The sequence below is a fragment of the Lepidochelys kempii genome, chromosome 1, assembly GCF_965140285.1.
Source record: "Lepidochelys kempii isolate rLepKem1 chromosome 1, rLepKem1.hap1, whole genome shotgun sequence".
Classification (NCBI taxonomy): domain Eukaryota; kingdom Metazoa; phylum Chordata; order Testudines; family Cheloniidae; genus Lepidochelys; species Lepidochelys kempii.
In genome coordinates this window covers 63,590,853-63,610,574 of record NC_136380.1, presented here as the reverse complement: position 1 = coordinate 63,610,574, position 19,722 = coordinate 63,590,853, and the positions used below count along the sequence as shown (strand labels likewise).

The 19,722-nt window shown below is 40.1% G+C and overlaps 1 protein-coding gene across 3 annotated transcripts in view; it reads right to left on the bottom strand.

Moving 5' to 3' along the window:
- VWA8 (von Willebrand factor A domain containing 8) overlaps nt 1-19,722 on the bottom strand; it is a 290,052-nt gene that overhangs the window by 253,320 nt on the left and 17,010 nt on the right. For all 3 annotated transcript variants that reach the window (XR_012159153.2, XM_073345760.2, XM_073345743.2), the window contains exons 3-4: nt 5,890-6,020; nt 2,538-2,648 (exon numbers count right to left, since the gene is read on the bottom strand). Coding sequence is in view for 2 of the 3 variants with exons in the window: in XM_073345760.2 (XP_073201861.2) it covers nt 2,538-2,648; nt 5,890-6,020 (242 nt within the window). In the remaining variant the exon portion in view is untranslated. The remainder of the gene's footprint in view (nt 1-2,537; nt 2,649-5,889; nt 6,021-19,722) is intronic.

Below are 19,722 nucleotides of genomic sequence, written 5' to 3'. Positions count from 1 at the left end.
TTTCCCCTGGGCAACCCTATGTGATATCAGTCTCCTGAGGGTAACAGAGGCAGAAAGGAAGGAGATGCTGCAAGCGTCTGGGTATAGACCCAGTCCTTATGCTGCTATGCTGTGTACCGCAATGATGCCAGCAGAATTAATTCAGGAGTTGCGTGGAAAAGTGTCATATCATGATGGAAGAAATAAGACTGCCCTGCCCAGAAACCTTCTGCAAAGGATTGCAGAGTACCTCCATGAAAGTTTCCTAGAGATATCCATTGAGGATTCCCGGGCTATCCCAGTCCACATACACAGTCTTTTCTGGGGGCCACCATCTGCATAGCTGGAGCGGCCTCTTGTAAGCAGAGAGCCACAGCACCTCGCTTTTTCTTCACAGTAAACATGCCATACCACCAAATGGGTGTGTCCGCTAAAGTTTAACTGAACTTTGATTGTAACTTTGTATACTCACCAGAGGTGTCTTCCCCAGCATCACAGTCAGCCACCGTGATGTCCTGCGACCCACAGGACTCCAGGGTTAAAAATATTTCCTGGTTCTCAGGGAGAATGGATCCACCGCTCACCTGTCTCCCATTCTCCTCCTCCTCCTCCTCATCCACCATATTGTCCTCCTTGTTGTCCCTAGACTCACACACCCGTGAGGTATCCACGTTGCTTGTGGGGGTGCAGGTAGGGTCACCCCTGAGAATCGCATGCAGCTCATTGTAGAACTGGCATGTGTGGGGTTCAGCACCAGAACAACTGTTTGCCTCCCTTGCCTTCTGGTACGCTTGGTGAAGTTCTTTTTATTTTCACACCGCACTGCTGTGTGTCCTTCGTGTAGCCCTTCTCTCCCATTCCACAAGTGATGTCAGCATTTCTTCTGCTGCATCAGAGTTCTGCCTGCACAGACTCTTCTCCCCACCCAGCAATGAAATCCACCACATCCTGTGCAGACCAGGCTGGAGTGCATTTGGGGCATGTAATCTCCATGATCAGCTCTGCTCAAGCTAGCATGCTCCCAATGCTGATCAAACAGGAAATGGGAAATCAAAAATTCCCAGGGCTTTAGCAGGGGCGGGCTGTTTCCTGTGTACCTGGCTGAGGTGCAGCAGAGTTGAGAATGATCTCCAGAGCAGTCACAGATGAGCATTGTGTTAGTTTTTAAACGTCATATGATACATAGAATACATAATCAGCAATAACACAAATTTAGATGAATATATTTAACAATACGGTTTAGATATTAGAATCTGGATACTCAAGTATCTCACTCATGAAAAGTTGTACATAGATTTGATTGTGGAAAGTGAAATATATCAATGAGTGGAGATTGTTCCTCAGTAATTGAGAATTAGGTTGGTTGTCTATTTAGAGAGAAGTACTTGTTACTTTCCTGATTGTGCTTCTCATCGACACTCTAGCTCATCCCTCCTGGTATTGCCAATGGAGTCTATTATAATCTTACCCCCCGGGGTGCATCTCAACTCCGGCTCAGCTATGCCAATGGAAGTAATTCAAATCCAAAGTCTATTGTATACATTATTTTATATCATCCTTTTGGGGTATATTTCAAGATAGCCTACATAGAGCCTCCTCTATTTTGAAATAACCCATACTCTGTGGATCACACAAACTACAGAAAACTAGTGTCTGGCTTCTATAATGTTTTGCATTTATATAGCACCTTACATCTGAGAAAATCAAAAGCACTTTATAAATATAAATTAAGATTTAATGCACCTGTGCGAGGAGTAGAATATTCCCTTTTATTACTAAAAGGTCATTAGATATTTTATGGTTTTATACATAGTAACACGGCACATACATTTACTTACCATCAATTAAAGTTTAGGTTATGAAAGTTTCATTATTGTAGGTAGAACATCAGTATCTAAATTAATGCTCCTAATGAACACAGTTCTATTTAAAATGCATGTAGCCACGTACCAATAAGTTCATTTCATTTCTCTTTAAGGCCTGAAATGTGGTCCTTAAGCATGTGTGTAACTTTTAAGCATATTAGCAGTGCCACTAACTTCAGTGCTTAAGTACTTTGCTAATTTAGGGTCTCAAGCCATGTCTACACTTACCAGTAGATCGGCATTGCGGCAATCAATGCAGCAGTGTGCAGTTAGTGAAGACCCACTAAATCAATCACGGAGCGCTCTCCGGTTAACTCCGGTCATCTCCCCAAGAAGAGTAACATAAGGTAGTGGGAGAGCAACTCTCATTGACCCAGCACAGTGTAGACACCGCTGTAAATCGACCCAAGCTACATCAACTTCAGTTATATTATTCACATAACTGGAGTAGTATATCTTGGGTCAACTTACTGCGGTAGCGTAGACAAGGCCTCAGTGCTGAAGCATTTTCAGAAGCAGCAAAATCAAGTGGACTACATAAGCCTTTCGGTCTACAGAAAAAAGCACCTTAAATCAATATTTCTGGAATTCCAATTTACAGCTTTAAATGTATTTCTTTTTGATTTTTCAGACTGCAATTTCCTTTGGACTAGTTGTAAACAGTAAGAAGTTTGGGATGTGATAGCAACTTGCCTGATCAATATAAAAAGCAGTCCCAGCTCGGATCTCTCTGCGTTGTTTCAGATCTGTTTCTGTGGTGTCCCTTGATAGTGCAATATACTCAACCTCTCGTTTGGTCAGCTCCTGTGGGCAGTAGTGAGAAATTTTTACACAACCCTAGGCTGCAGCACAGTCATTTAAAGTAGCTCTGAACAAAAATTTAATCTTAGTTTTAAGATGTTTACAGTGTTTTCTTCCTCACACATAACAGTTTGAATTTTTGCTCAATAAAATTTTTATACTCCCCAAACCTGTTCTAAAAATCATAACAACCACCTATAAATTCTCTAAACCGAATAGCTAAGCCCTGTAAAATGCTTTATCTCCAAGATGACTTTCTAGCAGTGGCCACTGAAAAGCAATGAGTCATAAGCAAAAATTCACAAGTTTCCTATTAAGTTCAGGAGTATTATAAGTTCCCACCCTGCTTCTGTTCAGTGATGTTAATATTGGTCTCAGAAAAATAACCACTGAGTTTAAACATCCTTGTGAGTAGGCTGAAGAACTACATTTTTTGCCTACTGAATCATGCTGTTATTTTTTGTAAGCTTTTTGGAGCAAGGACTGTGTTTGTGTTTATACAGCGCCCAGCACAATGGGTCCAAGTCCATGACTGGGCTCCTGAGTACTATGGTATTTATTATTTATATTAATAACTAAAGTTTTAAATCCGGAAATTAACAGATTACCTCTATAAGACAAAAAAATGGGTTTGTGCCATTTCGCTGTTCTATGGAATAGGTTTGAATTTCCCCCCTTATGTTTGTATCCTACTTTGCTTTTTTTAACCTTAGAAATAGCAGGAATATCAGGTGGGTCTCCTGTTCTTCTGTAGGCCTCAGTGGGGACTCCGAGATACACACCAAGAATGCTCTCAGCTCTTAGCTGAAAGCGTTTTGCATCTTTACCAGAACTTTCTTCCCAAACAGTTCATTTGAACATTTGTAAGCAAAACAAACTGTGATGTTTCACTCCATATTCTTTATGAAAATATGTTTATGATATGAATATGACATAACTGAGATATACTTTATGCAAGATGGCTTTTGTACGATATCATTGGAAAGGTTATGATTTACTGAATGTGATTATCCAATTTGTATGCCAACATCACTTCTGTATCTGAAGTTAGGAATACTGACTATGTATCTGTATTTCAAATGTGTTACTTTGGGTGTCACTCCCAACTAGCCCTTCAAGTACAATAATGGAAAAGCCAGACAGGGCTAATGGCCCATTAGCAAAGACAATGGGCTGTGAAAGAGCTTAGTCTTCCTGTGGACACTCCAGACAGCCTACGAGTAATGGCTGCCACAGCCCTGCAGAGACATTGGTCTGAGTCACCTGGTACTGGACCCACCCCTGGAAATGCCAGTATTCTTCCACTGGGAGACAAAAGGTTTCTGTATACACAAGAGCTATAAAAGGCAGGGGAATGACATCATCGTGGTTCTCCTTTACCTCTCCACCCAAGGAGATACTGAAAAACACCTAGAAGCAAGAACGGAACTGAGGGGAGAAGGGCTGAACCCAGGCTGGGAAGGCGACCAGTCTGTGAGTGGAAATACCTGAAGTCTCAAGCTGCCAGCCAGTGCAGCGGCCTTTCAAGACTTTCTGTAACAATATCTAGGGTGAGAAATTACTATTTGTAACCAATTTCTTTAGTGAAACAAGCTTAGTTTGTGTGTTGTGTTTTATTTGCTTAGTAATCCGCTTTGTTCTGTTTGCTACCCCTTTAATCAGTTAAAATCTGCCTTTTATAGTTAATAAACTTATTTCTTGTTTATAATACAACCTAGTTTGTGTAATTCATAACTGAGGGGGAAGGGGGGGGAGAAGAGGCTGTGCATACCTTCCTCCACATTGAGGGAGGAGACAGATTTCATAATAACCATTAGATCTGCACCCCAAGGAAAGTGGACACCTGAGTGCTGGGGCAAGTCCTTTAAGCTGGGTCCCCAGAGCTGATCTCAGTGTCTCTGTCGTTCTGCAGTTGGGTGTGGCCCTGCCTGTGTGTGTGCTGGAGGAGGCTTAATAGCCTGGCTCAGCAAGACAGGTAAAAAGGGTGCACTGGCTGGCAGAACAGGCAAGTTCAGTGGTATCTCAGCACATCAGGTGGCATCTCAAAATGGGGGCAACCCATCACACAAACATAAAAAATTTTTACGCAATCTTATCCAGTCAGAAGACAGGATATTGGGCTAGATGGACCTTTGGTCTGACCCAGTATGGCCGTTCTTATGAATAACTGCCATTTAATTACATTTCATTTCCTTGACATCTAGTAAGTTATAATGATACCAGTTCTCTCATGGTCCATACTATCTCCCAGGACAGATGCAATTTGTATTTCTAATGTAAAAAAACAAAACAAAAGAAAAACATATGGCAAGGAAAATGCTTTCTTTATACAACTTGAGGAAGCAGAAAAGGGCACATTGTGGTAGATTTCAAAGCTAATGGATGAAGCCACACACCCATGGATCATAGTGGGGTGGGCAGGAAACCTCACACATGGTGCAGTCACAAGACTTCCAGCAGATACTTTAGATCCAGGGTGTGGGTGCCACGCTCCCTCCCATTTCCCCAGGGAACAGAGGATAAAAACAAATGCATATCTCTACCTAAACATTATGAGGAAAATCTGCAAGGAAAACCTCAGAGTATTCCTTCCCTCAACCCCTTCCCTCAGTTTTTCCATGGAGGAAGCAATGTGGCTCACTGTCTTTTACAGTATGCAGAGATCTTTATTCCGAAAAGTATGAAATACAAAGAATAGGCTATTTTTCCATTTGTGATTGCATATGGTAACACTTTTTCAACTGGTTTCAGAGTAACAGCCGTGTTAGTCTGTATTCACAAAAAGAAAAGGAGTACTTGTGGCACCTTAGAGACTAACCAATTTATTTGAGCATAAGCTTTCATGTGCTACAGAGCTGTAGCTCACGAAAGCTTATGCTCAAATAAATTGGTTAGTCTCTAAGGTGCCACAAGTACTCCTTTACTTTTTCAACTGTTTTTTCTTAGTAACATTTAATTGATTAAGCAAAAAAAATATTCACTTAAATGTTTGTACTTTTTATTCATTGTAAAATAAAAACCAAACTTTGAAAAGCATGGCATGGAATAAGTTCTTTGGCAACTAAGTAACAAGTCATATAAGCTTTTCTAATATTACCTTTTACAATTCAACAAGTAATAGAATACATACACTCACCTACACACATATAGACACACATGCACACGTGCACCCACAACACAATAACAACTAAACAATCTTAACTACTTCCATTCTCATTAATATAAACAAAGTTTTAAAACGTACCAGGTACTGCATGGCAATAGAGCGTCGAAGGGGTCCAGGGGGGCCTATAAGAAAGACATCTTGCCCCAAAAGATCTTTTTGCATTATCCATCTTAGATGCTGGACTACAGATTGGGCCAAATTGTCTGACACTGTAAGAAAAAAATATATATATAAATTAACTCTAGTCTGAATTATGCAGCTTTAAACAAATACTATTAAATGAGGTTGGTGGCCAGTAGGGATTACTGACATCGTACTCCTTGTTTATTTAGATTTTAAAATTGAATACATAAATCCATAAATCCAAAGTTGAATAACTCAAAAGCAGCTAATTGTGCACATAGTCTCTGTAATCACATATGTTCCCTACCTACCCTCATTCTCCCTGCCTCACTCCATTCATTTGTTTGTTAAATTCATGTCACAGTTGCACAATGTGGCCCCAGTCTTGACTACTGTAACATGAATAATAAATGAATTACTACTGTTATTAGAGAAACAGTACTTATCTAGCCTATATCTCATTGCTTTCATATAAAATTATATTTATTAAATAGTAATGTTTGCACCAGATCAAGTAGCTTAAGTTGTAGTGATAAATAAGGTCTAATTTGCTAGGGTTTTTTTTAATCAAGTTCTTCTATACATTTTAATCTACTATAATACAGATAAGTAGCTATGCAGAGTTAAAAATTCTAGTCAAATCTTAGTACTTCAGTCTTCTATATTATGTAGCCTCCAAAGACAGACTGAAAGCTAACAGACTCAAAGCAGATCCACTGGCTCTACATTAGAGTTGCTGAAGTCAGGGATGGAAGTATACCAGAAAAATACTACTTATCCTGTTAATTTACATTCCAGTATATTGCTCAAAGCATAAATTGATACAGTTGATACAGTTTTTGATTTGTGTGTTTCTGCTTACTCTCTGATATGCAAAATTTGGTAATTTGGAATAGATTTCCCAATCAAAAATAAAAATTAACAAGATTCTTCTGTGTCTTATTTTCATACTTCCTATACGTTTTGCAGCAGCCTTTTATCAAACAATCCTAAATCTGTTTACAGTACATTACTAGAGATAGTAATGGACTTGCAAACAAAAAATGTGCCCAAAACATATGATAAAATTTAAAACAAAAAACAAAAATACATTCAAAGGCAAATGGTTTCTATGAATGGTTATACCACCACCGACTATACCAGTCGATCTCTCTCGTAGACAGAAACTGTCACAGAAGATTTTATGCCTTCCACAACACATCCAATTCTCACCTCAGCATACTCCCAATTAGCTTCCAAGGCAAAAGCAATATAAAAGTTAGCCTATTCTTTATCTCAGACATGCCACTGAAGAACTCCCCTAGGATCCTAAGTGTTGGGAAAGCTACTGGCACTGAGTCATACAAAATAATTAGCCATTAGGTACAGCACATGTTTCCTCTGTGACTTGCCACTGTGGCAGACTGTTTAGAAGAGGCAATGAAGGAACACAGAAATTAGGCAGTGATGAAAAAAGTTCTTTCACCTTTTCCTTCTAATCAGAGAGGACCTTCCAAGGCAGTGGGTGAAATTTGAGCCCCAAGGAAGTCAATGAGAATTCAGCCATTAACTTCAATGAAGCAAGGATTCCTCCCAGGGCCCTAAGCCCTTGGGAGTCTGACACTGAACAAACCAAAGATTTCATGTTGTCCTTATACAAGCTCCCAGAATTGTGGAAAGACTGTCACATATCCAACTGGCATAACTTTTTTTTCACATAGGTTTCACTGTCTCCATCCATGGAGGCAGACGATTCTTGTAGATTGCAGAGCTTTTAAGGAAGGGTGTGGTCTGAGCCATCTAGTTAAGCTGAACCATGAATTCAGAGTGGGCCCTCAAAGACAACAAGGAATCAAACATTCAAAAAAACCAGGATAGGAAGCAGTAAATCACAAGAGCGCTGGAAAAATTTAAGGGTTACCACATCTCCCTTGACTTAGAAAGATATTAGGCTGTACACACTATCTTCATTCCATTCAATCTGCCTTCCCTATCTTTTGTCCCAGAACAATCTCAAACCAAGACTTATTCCCACAGTGCCGCCAAGAAGATATGAGCACCATCATTACCAGGAGGCGTTGGAAATGGATTGGCCATGTTTTTCAGATGGAAAGTGATTCCATCAACAGAATAGCAATAAGATGGACACCTGAAGGCAAGCAAAAACGAGGCCGCCCAAAAACAACTTGGTGAAGCTGAGCTGAAAAATCTGGGGCACAGCAGGGGAACCATTGAAAGACTTGCCAGAAAAGTACATGAGTGGAGGAGCTCCATCGCTGCCCGAAACACCAGAGGCATAATGGGTACTAATTAACTAAACTAGGCTGTGCAGTCAGTAAGAAGCAGGAACTAATATGTAGGACCACTTTTTTTCTATGCAAGACCAGTAAGCTATCTTAAAGCTATCTGCTGTCCTCTGAGATAATTGCTATGTGAAAGTCTTTGCAGAATCAGGGCATAAAGCAGCAGAGGATACCTCAGACAATTTCAGATGCTAGTGATGTACCCAAGCCTTGCAGAAGAAACAAAGAAACCAGATCTTGAAAGATAAGTAATATACAAAGTGATTTTCTATGTCTGACTTTCATTTTTTATTTATTATATTTTATGTGCATTTACTGGCTTGTGGGATGATCCAACCATTTTTATATTGTTATGAAAAATTAATTCTATATGCACACCCAGAGAATAAGATGAGCATCTGCTTTATAAATCTAAATAAATGCAATCAATTAAAAATAGATACAAATTATTTATCATTTCATCTTACCTAGATATTCGGCTAATCATCTCTTGCCCTAAAAATAGCATTTGGTACCTATTCACTTTAAAAGCATTTTAATTCAACTTAAAAGTTAATCACATTTCTTGTATGAAAAGCATCTGTTTAAAGTATCAGGGTGGACAGGGTACACTACAATGCAGCATACAAAATTACTCCATGTTGTTCAGTAAGATTTTCAGTGCAGAATAAAAAACTTCAATATTTTAAGCTGAATATTTTGACATGCTATCCAGGAAAACCACTAAAGGCTTGATCCTGCTTCCACTGAAGTCAATCAGATTTCCGTCATTGATTTCAATGGGAACAATACTGGGCCCTAAGCACGAACTGTTTAAAACAAAGTACACATTTGTATTACACAACCAAAGGGAACAGACAATTCAAGTAAGTGCTTTTAAACAACAGATTATTTATGGACGTATGAATGATAACTATTATTTATTCCATCTGGTGTCACCATATAAACACATCTATGCTGGAAAAATATTTTTTTCAAATTCAATATGCATTCCATAGATAACACATACACACAGATTATGAAAAATAAATTCACCACAGAGAATAACAGAATGTTGGGAATCATTAAGAAAGGAATAGATAAGAAGACAGAAAATATCATATTGCCTCTCAATAAATCCACGGTACGCCCATATCTTGAATAATGTGTGCAGATGTGGTCACCCCATCTCAAAAAAGATACATTAGAATTGGAAAAGGTAGAGGAAAGGGCAACAAAAATTATTAGGGAGATGGAACAGCTTCCATATGAGGACAGGTTAAAAAGACTGGGACTTTTCAGTTTGAAAAGAGACCACTAAGCGGGGATATGATTGAGGTCTATAAAATCATGACTGGTATGGAGAAAGTAAATAAGGAAGTGTTATTTACTCCTTCTCATAACACAAGAACTAGGAGTCACCAAATGAAATTAATAGGCAGCCGGTTTAAAACAAACAAAAGTAAGTATTTCTTCACACAACGCACTGTCAACCTGAGGAATTCTTTGTCAGAGGATGTTATGAAGACCAACACTACAACGGGGTTCAAAAAAGAACTCAAATTCATGGAGGATAGGTCCACCAATGGCTATTAGCCAGGATGGGCAGGAATGGCACCTTTAGCCTCTGTTTGCCAGAAGCTGAGAATGGGCGACAGAGGATGAATCACTTGATGATTACCTTTGAAGCACATGGCATTGGCCACTATTGGAAGACAGGATATTGGGCTAGGTGGACCTTTGGTCTGACCCAGTATGGCCATTCTTATGTTCTTAACAGTGTGAAACTTTCTATGAGAGACTTTGGGAAATTAAAAAAAGCTTCATTATAACACATAGTTCAAGAAGAGACGGCTCATGCAGCAAATCAGAAAAATTGCACTATCAAGAGATTGCTATTTATAATTGCTGAAAAAGTATTTGCTTTTAAAAAATATAACCACAAATGTAAAATTGTTTTAATAAATAAACCTATCCTAAAAATTGTAAGATGCAGACCATCCTTGAAAGGCATTAACTACGTTCTTTAACCTGTTTTATGAACTTGTCCCTTGTGCTTTTTTATCATGACTACTCTTTAATAAGAGGGTTACAACAGCCATATATGATAATGTTTTAAGTAGGTAGGAAATCTTGCTGTAAAACTGAACTCTTCAATTTCGCTAATCATGCATTAAAACATGGCAAAGTCAGCTGTCATGCAGCGTGACTGTGAATGCCTCTGGTGTATTTCACAATAATATGAGTAGCCAGTTCTATTTTTAGGATGGCCTCAAGAAAAAACTTGGGTCAGACTTAAAAGCAGTGCCAGAAATAGAAACAAGATTTAAGAATGTACAGCAACATTTGCAAAACAAACTGACATGTAGAACAGAACATAAATGTTGTACAGCATACAAGAAAATTCTAAAGTCTCTAGGGCATTCCCCCATGGATTTAATGTACTCCAGTGCACTTATGTTCTCCTGGTTGTAGTATTTACCCTGGAGTTTTAACATCCAGAAATACTGGTTATTAAATTCCTACAAAATTTCATAATATCCCTTTTTAGGGATAATAACACCATACGCAGAATTCCTTACGGACATATTTAGTACCCAGGAGCTGGAGAAATGTTTCTTTGCTTACTCGTTCCAAATCATTCTGTTAGCATGCAGATTAAAGTTCTATCAATTAAAATACATTTTGTAAAATAACAAAAGTCAATACATTGAGTATTTCTAAAATCAATCAGAGGCAATATGTTTCAAATAAATGCTGAAAAGTCATCAAGGAAAGTATGCTCCTAGATAGTCTCTCATGACACTACCTCTCTTGTTTTTCCAGAAATTATTTTTATACTAAAATTTAACTTCTATACGTCATTGATCCTCTCTATACATATACTCTATATATAAACCATGTTTAAATTACACAGTTAAGTACTCAATAATTCAGGAAAATTATGAAGTTATGATTGTATATACAACCTCGCCTCTCCTCCTTGTACCTATGCATTATAATTCAGTCCATAATTAGGTGATCACATTTTTTCGACACTTTCTTTAGCAATTTATACTGAACAAGTGCATCTAACTTACATTATTTTTTGTGTACTTACACTATTTTCATTGTATATCCAGTACATTGTATACCCAGTATATCTATATTGGCTTACACTTTTTATATGGTTATATTCTCTTATCTATCATCATCGTAGAAGTACTATACATTTACTTTATGGCCAATAGTAAAGCTTTTTTTAAAGGTGAAATTTAGGGGTTGAGGCAAACTAGTTGAAAGTTAGATTGCATGTATATGCCACAAAACGTTCACTACTATTATTCAGTGTAGCTCTATTGGCTTCAATGGAGGTAAGCTGATTAACACCAGCTGAGGATCTGGCACTATATTTTTATTTTGAGTCTGTAAGATGTTGTATAAGAAGAGTTTGCAGTATATTCTGTGTAAGTTATACACTAAAAGACCATCAGGCACACACAGAATAGTACACAGTATTACAAGTTGCTATGCTTGTATATCTAGGCTGGGGGAAAGAAAGTGCATGATATTATATTATATTATATTATTTGAGAAGCAGGAGGACACCTTACAAAGTGTGCATGCATTGCTTATAAAATAGGTAGTCAAGCCTGAGCCCGAGAATCCTCAAAAACACCTAAAATACAGTCTTTGCAGCACAGGATGGCTGTCGCTGCTTGTTCTTCCTAACTGGCAGATGTCAAAATCAAAATGGTTACCCAGCCAAAGATACAATCCAGCCCACTAATGCTTGGATTTGCAGCTTGTACCAACTCTGCCCCACAGAAAGGGTGAAAGCCACCACTGAAAGACTCTAGGCAGTCTCTCCTGGCAAGTCTCTCTGTTCCAGCTAGAGTGAATCCCATCATTCTGGAAGATTCATTTTCCTTCATAGCTACCATCTTTATGCAGACAGGCAAAGACATTTATCCCCAACAAGATAACATCCACTCCCAAAGGAGCAACATAACATACTAGATCACGTAGAAACCCAAACTGCCTTGGCAAAAACAGAAAAGAAAATGCAATGGTTAGTCAGGATAACAACAACATACATTTAGCGATAACATACCAATGGAACATTCAATAGAAAAGGATGATGGCTTACCCTGAGCCCTGCCTACAGTGTGTGGATGGGGTCAGAGGGAAAGCCTTGCGATATCAGAAGACCTTGAATTGCCCTTTGGCTCCTTCCCCAGAAGAGACTAAATATGGGGGAAGGAGGCTGCTTCTTCTGCCCCAGTCAAGATATCCTTAGGGCCAGAGAAGTCACCAACACACGGACAGGCTATGATTGGGTGCCAAGGAGCCCTTGACAATCATATAGGAAAACCTGCAGCAAATCCAGCCCACTGGGCCATCACCCCACTGCCTTCTGAGCCAATAAAAAGGATAAAGGAGAGGCAGGGAGCCTAAGGAACCCTGCTGTTTACCTTGTGCCATGATTAACATAGACCATTTAATCCTATTATTTGCCTTCTCCCTCATAGCAAATTTTTGATCTATGACGGTACTTTGCATCTCACCCAATTATTAGTTTCTTTAGTAGACTCTCACATGATACTTTTTCCAAAGGCCTTTTGGAAGTCTAAATAGACATCAACCAGTTCTCCTTTATCCACTAATTTAGTGAGACGTTGAAAAAATTCTGAGAATTAGGGAGAAATGATTTTCCTTTGCAAAACCATTCTGGTTAGACGCTGTCATATCATGATCTTCTAGGTATTCTGTCATTCTGTTTTTAATTACCATTTCAACCAATTTGCAGGTACAGATATTTACTGGTCTGCAATTCCATGGATCATCCATAGAGCCAATTATAAATACAGTAACATTTATTACCCTCCAATGCTCTGGAAGAAGAGTAACTAGAGTTCTTCGAGATGCATGTCCCTGTGGGTGCTCAACTTTAGGTGCATATGTGTCCAGTGCCTTTGATCAGATATTTCTGGTAGCAGTGCCCAATCAGCCCACAAATGCACTCTACACATCTTTGTGCCCTGTACTAAGGCTATATAGGGCTGTGTGGGTAAACTGCCCTCAGTTCTTTCTCTCCCACAAAGTCCACAGAGAAATCCCAAAGCAGAGGGGAAGGAAGGTGGGTAGTGGATGCACAGAGAGATATGCCTCAAAGAATGCACAAGGTGAGTAAGTGTTCCTTTTTCAAGTAGTGTCCCTGGGAGTGCTCCACTTCAGGAGACTCCCTAGTAGTAACCCCCTTAAGGAGGCAGGAGATTTGGAACAGATTCCACTACTGAAGAGAGAACCACATTGTCTACTGCAGCATCCAATCTAGCAGCATGAACGAAAACATAATGGTTGGGGAAAAAAATATGTACCAAGGTTCACATTGCGGCTCCAAAGATTTCAGCAACTGCAACGTCCTTGAGTAGGGTACAGATGTAGAATGTGATCTAATAGAATGTGCAGTCATTCATAGGGAAGGTTGAACATCAGTGAAACCATAACAGGTAACACATAGAGAAATCCATTTAGAGAGTCTGTGTGTGGAAACAGTGGATAGCATAGACCTATCCGCAAAAGACACAAAATGTCCAGAGGACTTCCTGAAAGGTTTGGTTCTGTTCAAGTAAAAGCCCAGTGCTCTCTTGACATCTAGTGTATGGAACGTAAGTTCCTGCACTGTCTGACATAGCTTACAAAAGAAAACTGGAATTAATAGTCTGATTAATGTGAAACTCAGAAGAAACTTTTGATAAAATTTTTGCAGGGGTTGTAATGACACCTTCTCCCTGGAGAACGAAGTAAATGGAGGGCCTGCCATTAGAACCTCAATCAGCCCAACCTTTGGAGCAGAACTGATGGCCACCAAAAAGGCCATCTTCATACACAAATGTAACATAGAGCACATAGTCAGTGGCTCAAAATGCTGTTTCATGAGATGATGAGGAACAAGGTTGAGATCCCAAAGCAGAGTAGGATCTCAACTCTGCGGGAAAAATTTATAAGACCTTTCAGGAACCTCATTGTAGTCAACTGTGTGAAAATTAAGAATAATAATGGCAATTACACCAAAGATGATATCTTCTCCATTTCTGGAGGTAAATGTGTCTTGTAGATTCCTTCCTGCTATTTAAAAGCACATTGCACTTCCAATGAACAGGATGCCTCTAGTCCAGACAGGAACCATGCCTGGAGTTGCAGAACATTCATACTGGAATGAAGTGTTCAATCCGCATTTTGAGACAATAGTTGAGAATTGATCAGGAGCCACCATGGAGGACAAGAGGCGAGTGTGATGAGATAAGGACACCAACTTGCCCTGGCCAAGTTGGTGCAATCAGAATGACTCTGGCTTGGTCCCGATTGATTTTGCTGAGAACCTCTAAAAGCAATGGAGTTGGTAGATACACATAAAACGAACAACTTGTCCATAAAATGAGAAAAGCACCTCCTAAACAGAATTTCATGCACTTCATGTTGGCTGCAGGGCCAAAAGATCATCCTCTGGAAACCGCAAAGGTTAGGAATATTTTGTCGAGGACTTGAGAGGCCAGATCCCATTCATAATTTAGGGGCAAATGTCTACTGAGACCGTCTGCCATGGTGTTTTGTATACCCGGGAGGTAAGAAGCTCAAATGACTATCTGGTTGGCTCTGCGCCTGCTCAAAAGCTTTATTGTTTTGGTGCAGAGCAAGGGGGAAAAGTCCTCCTCTATGATGATTGATATGATATATACAAACTATGCTGTCTGTTACAGTCTTACAACAGAGGCGGGCAGCTACAGCCATGATGTTTTTTGAGAAACCCCCTGCGGCAAAAATCAGGCTGCAGGGTAGGACCTGATACTGGTAGTGACCGTGATCAACTATGAAATGAAGAAATCTTTTGCAAGAGGGATGAATTGTTACATGGAAGTAGAGGTTGAAAGTCGCAAACAAGTCCACGAACTCCAAGGAGGGAATAACTACTACTCGGAACACCACCCTGAAATGTCTGACATTCAGATGTCTGACATCCTTGTTCAAATGGCTGAGATCTAGTATTGGTCCCCAAAACCATTTTTTCTCGGGTATCAGAAAGTACCTTGAATAGAATACCTTTTCCTTTGTACTGAAGTTGAACTAGAGCAAGCGTGGGCAGGATCCAGCCCGCCAGCCATTTTAATCCGGCCCTCGAGCTCCCACTGGTAGCAGAGTCTGAGGCGTGCCCCACTTTGGTGCTCCGGCGCTCCAGCCAGGGAGCAGGGTCCATGTGGCTCCCAGAAGCAGCGGCATATTTCCCCTCCAGCTGCTACGCATAGGGACAGCCAGGGGGCTCCGCTCTGCACATTGCCCCTGCCCCAAGCACCACCACCGCAGCTCCAATTGGCCGGGAACCACAGCCAATGGGAACTGTGGGGGCGGTGCCTGCAGACAGGGCAGTGCGCAGAACTGCCCAGCCGCGACTCCGCATAGGAGCCGGAAGGGGGACATGCTGCTGCTTCTGGGAGCCACTTGAGGTAAGCACCGCCTGGAGCTTGCACTTCTGAGCCTCTCCCTGCACCCCTGCCCCAGCCCTGTTCCCCCTCCTGCCCTCCAAACCCCTCGATCCCAGCCCAGAGCACCCTCCTGCACCCCAAATTCCTCATTCCTAGTCCAACCCCGGAGCCCGCACCCTCAGCCGGAGATGGAAAGCATCAGAGAACAAGGTTCACTATATTCCTTATAAGACTGAATCTGGGCACCTCAAAACTACTTGCAGTACATTACCTATGGGCTTCAATAAGGCCAATGAGGAGGACCATGAGGCACGGAGGAAGGTAGCCATCACTGGTCTTCCCAAGAACTAATAGGCAGAGGTCTTCTATGCTGCCTCTCTTTCCTCTGCAGAGGGGAATAACATCTTCTCGAATAAACTGGAGACCCTTGAACAGAAAGCTGAGTCTGAGTCTGAATGCTCCTCCATATATTGTAAAGGGGGTGACAAACCTTCTCCCTGAATGGTAGAAGTTTAGGAAGCAATAAATTTCAGTACAAAATGTGCACTTGGAGACCCAGCAGATCTTGGTACTAAGAGGTGTCTGGAAGTCGCAAGGAGGCTCGTTCGGTACCATGAGATCTTTAGGGCACCGGAACTCCTGAGATACCAGGAACACGATAGAACTTGACATAGGCTTCAAGGTTGTTCCCGATGTTGCTGTCGGAAGCACTGATGAAAATACTGATGGCACCACAGACTCTAAGAAGGCTGTTTTTCTTGCTATTGTGGGCTCTGATGGTAGTAGTAGTCATATTTGGTCCCATTCTTTTCCTGCCAAGAGACAGATCTGAGATGAAATCTTAGAGTACCTTACCATACCTGAAGTAGTCGGTGCCTCAACAGCACTCCTTTCGGAGACTGAAGATTCCAGGGATTGGATCTTCTTTGAGGAGGAACTCTTAGTCCTGCTCCTTTTATCCCCTTCCTTCGTCTTTGAGTGGAAAGTTCAGAACTGATGGACCAGTTATAGGTAACCTCAGTCACAGAGAGTTTTGAAGACTGGGATCTCGATGCTGCCTTCACGCTGGAAGCTCTCGTGACCATGATCTTAAAGTACACAGGGCACTAACAGAACTAGAGGGTTCCTGTACAGGAGGGTTCTCCGTACCCAGGCCTGAAGCCGGTCTTAAGGTTTGCTTCATCATTAATAGCCTCTACTTAATTTTCCTGTTTTTATGGGACCTTCCCTTAAAAGAAGTGTAAATCTTACACTTGCAGGGGATATGCAAGTCTCCCAAGCAACGCCTGACTCAGCAAGAGAGGCACCTTTTAAAACCCAGAGAACCCAGCATCCCAGATACAAGAAAAAAAATTTGACCCCTGAATAGGGGAAAAAACAATATTTTTATTTTTTAGAAGGAAAAAAGAACACGGGAATAACAATTCTAACAACTATATACAGCTAAGTATCCTATAAACTAACTGAAGAACTAACACTATGTACTATATTCTAATGCTAAAAAGAAAAACAGCCACACAATAAATTCTGTCACTGGACGAAGGCGGTTGAGAAGGAACTATGGGTGTTTAACATGCACACACCTATACAGCCTTGACACGAGACATGAAGAGGATGTGAAGGGTGCACACACGGGCCAAACATACACTGCTACTAAAAATCTCTGACCAAAGGCAAAGGGCACATGCACTCCTGAAGTGGAGCAACCACAAGTGGAGCAACTGCTCGAAAAAGAACAGTGGCTGTTTTTAAATGAGAGATTGGATAGTTTTGTAGGCACTTTAGCCATTTCATACTTAAGCTCCGTCAGAACTCTTAGATGTAAATCATTGTTATGGATTTCATGTTTTTTTAAATTATCAGTTTGTTCTACCACCTCTTCTTCTGACACCTCAATATCTGCTTTCTTATATTTCTAATCCAATCATTTCTTTCTAAAACTGGTCAACATTTTTTTGCAACTTCCTTGTGATTCTGGGGAGCCTATTTAAAGGAGGAAATATAACTTTGCCTCACTCTCCTCCTAAACACTAGTGGCTGAACAATTTTTTCTCAAACAAACAAACCAACCAACCCTGAGCAGGAAAAAGCCTTGACAATTTCAGCCTGCAAGCTGAAAGTTTCAGAAATGTATGACTACCTGAGAAACACAGCTTATCTTATGTTAATCATTTATGGGCCTAGTAATGTCACTGACTTTTTAAGCAGAATTGCTAATTAGCTTCAATAGGGAATTCTGTTTAAAGATCAATGCTACAAGATGGCTCTGTTTTACAGTCAACATCAGTAGGAATTACTGCTTTAATTATACTATATTGTGAAGTAAATAGAGGGGACCATATAAGAATACTTTAATTTATTAGTAAAATACTTCTACAGAAAGTTCAACTCATGTTCTCTGTATGCTATTCACCCACAAGATGCTCATCCACTGGACAGACTTAAGGTTGTATTTACGAATATTACATTATAATAATTTAAAATCCAATATGTGGAAAGTCTTTTTCGGGTAATCTGATTTTACAGTATATACTGCGTCCAAGAAAATTACATTAAAAGAATGTTAAGGTTGCAAAGTCAACCACATACAAATTAGGAAATACCAAAATGAGGATTGCCAGTGCATATGCATATAAAGCAGTCATTAATTACACGGTGATGTACTATTTTATCCATGTGCAATCAGGATGGATGCTACTCACTGAATAAGTAGCCATTCAATATTTATTTTTGTCCTCACCCTTCAGTGTGTCCCCCATGCACTATTTACTCATACCATGCAACCCTTACATCCTGTATACAGCATTATTCTTGTCTAGGGACTTTTCTATGGTGTTTTCATTTTCAGGCTTTAGTTCTTTACAAACATAAATTAATTTATCTTCAAACCCTGTCTGAGGTAAGGTGATATTATTGTCCTTATTTTACACATGGAGAATTAATGCAGAGAAATTAAGACACACATTTTCAAAAGTGTCAGCTAATTTTGGGTGCTTAACTTCAAAAGCTTAAGGCCCGATTATTCAGAGTACTTATATTTTATAACACTTCATATGTTCAGTGCACAGCTCCCATTAACCTCAGCTGCAACTGCGTGCTCAGCACTTCTGCAAATCAAACCCCCCAGTGTCTTAAGTTGGGCACCCAGAAAATGAAGAACTCAGTGACCTCTGTGAAATTTTAGTTTTATTTGATTTGCCTAGAATCACGCAGGAATTTTTTTTCCGACGGACCATATGCCAAAAGTATTTGAGGGTGGTGTTATCTCTGAAGCATCAGGGATACCAGACAGGGTGGACTAGTGCTCTGAGGTAGTACAGAGAATCCTCTTTCTTAGTTATCTGGCTGGTATGTCTTGCTCACATGTTTAGCAAATCTTGTAACTTAACCACATGTCCAAATGGATGAGGCTTTTTTTTAAAACAACTAACAAAATCATCCAAAGCACAAGACTTGGTGGTGATGGGAGACTTCAACTACCTAGACACCTGTTGAGAAAATAACACAGCAGAGCACAGATTATCCAACAAGTCTTGGAATGTATTGGAGACCATTTTTTATTTCAGAATGTGGAGAAAGCTACGAGGGGGAAGGCTGTTCTAGATTTGATTTTGACAAAGAAGGAGGAACTGGCTGAGAATTTGAAAGTGGAAGGCAACTTGGGAGAAAGTGATCATGAAATGGTAGAGTTCATGACTCTAAGGAATGGTAGGTAGGAGAACAGCACAATAAAGACAATGGATTTCAAGAAGGCAGACTTTAGCAAACTCAGGGAGTTGGTAGGTAAAATCCCATGGGAAGCAAGTCTAAGGGGAAAAACAATTGAAGACAGCTGGCAGTTTTTCAAAGAGACATTATTAAGGGCACAAGAGTAAACTATCTCACTGCGTAGGAAAGACAGGAAGTATGGTAAGAAACAACCCTGGCTTAACAAGGAGATCTTCAGTGATCTAAAACTCAAAAAAGAGGCCTACAAAACGTGGAAACTTGGTCAAATTACAAAGGATGAATATAAACAAATAACACAAGTATGTAGGGACAAAATCAGAAAGGCCAAGGCACAA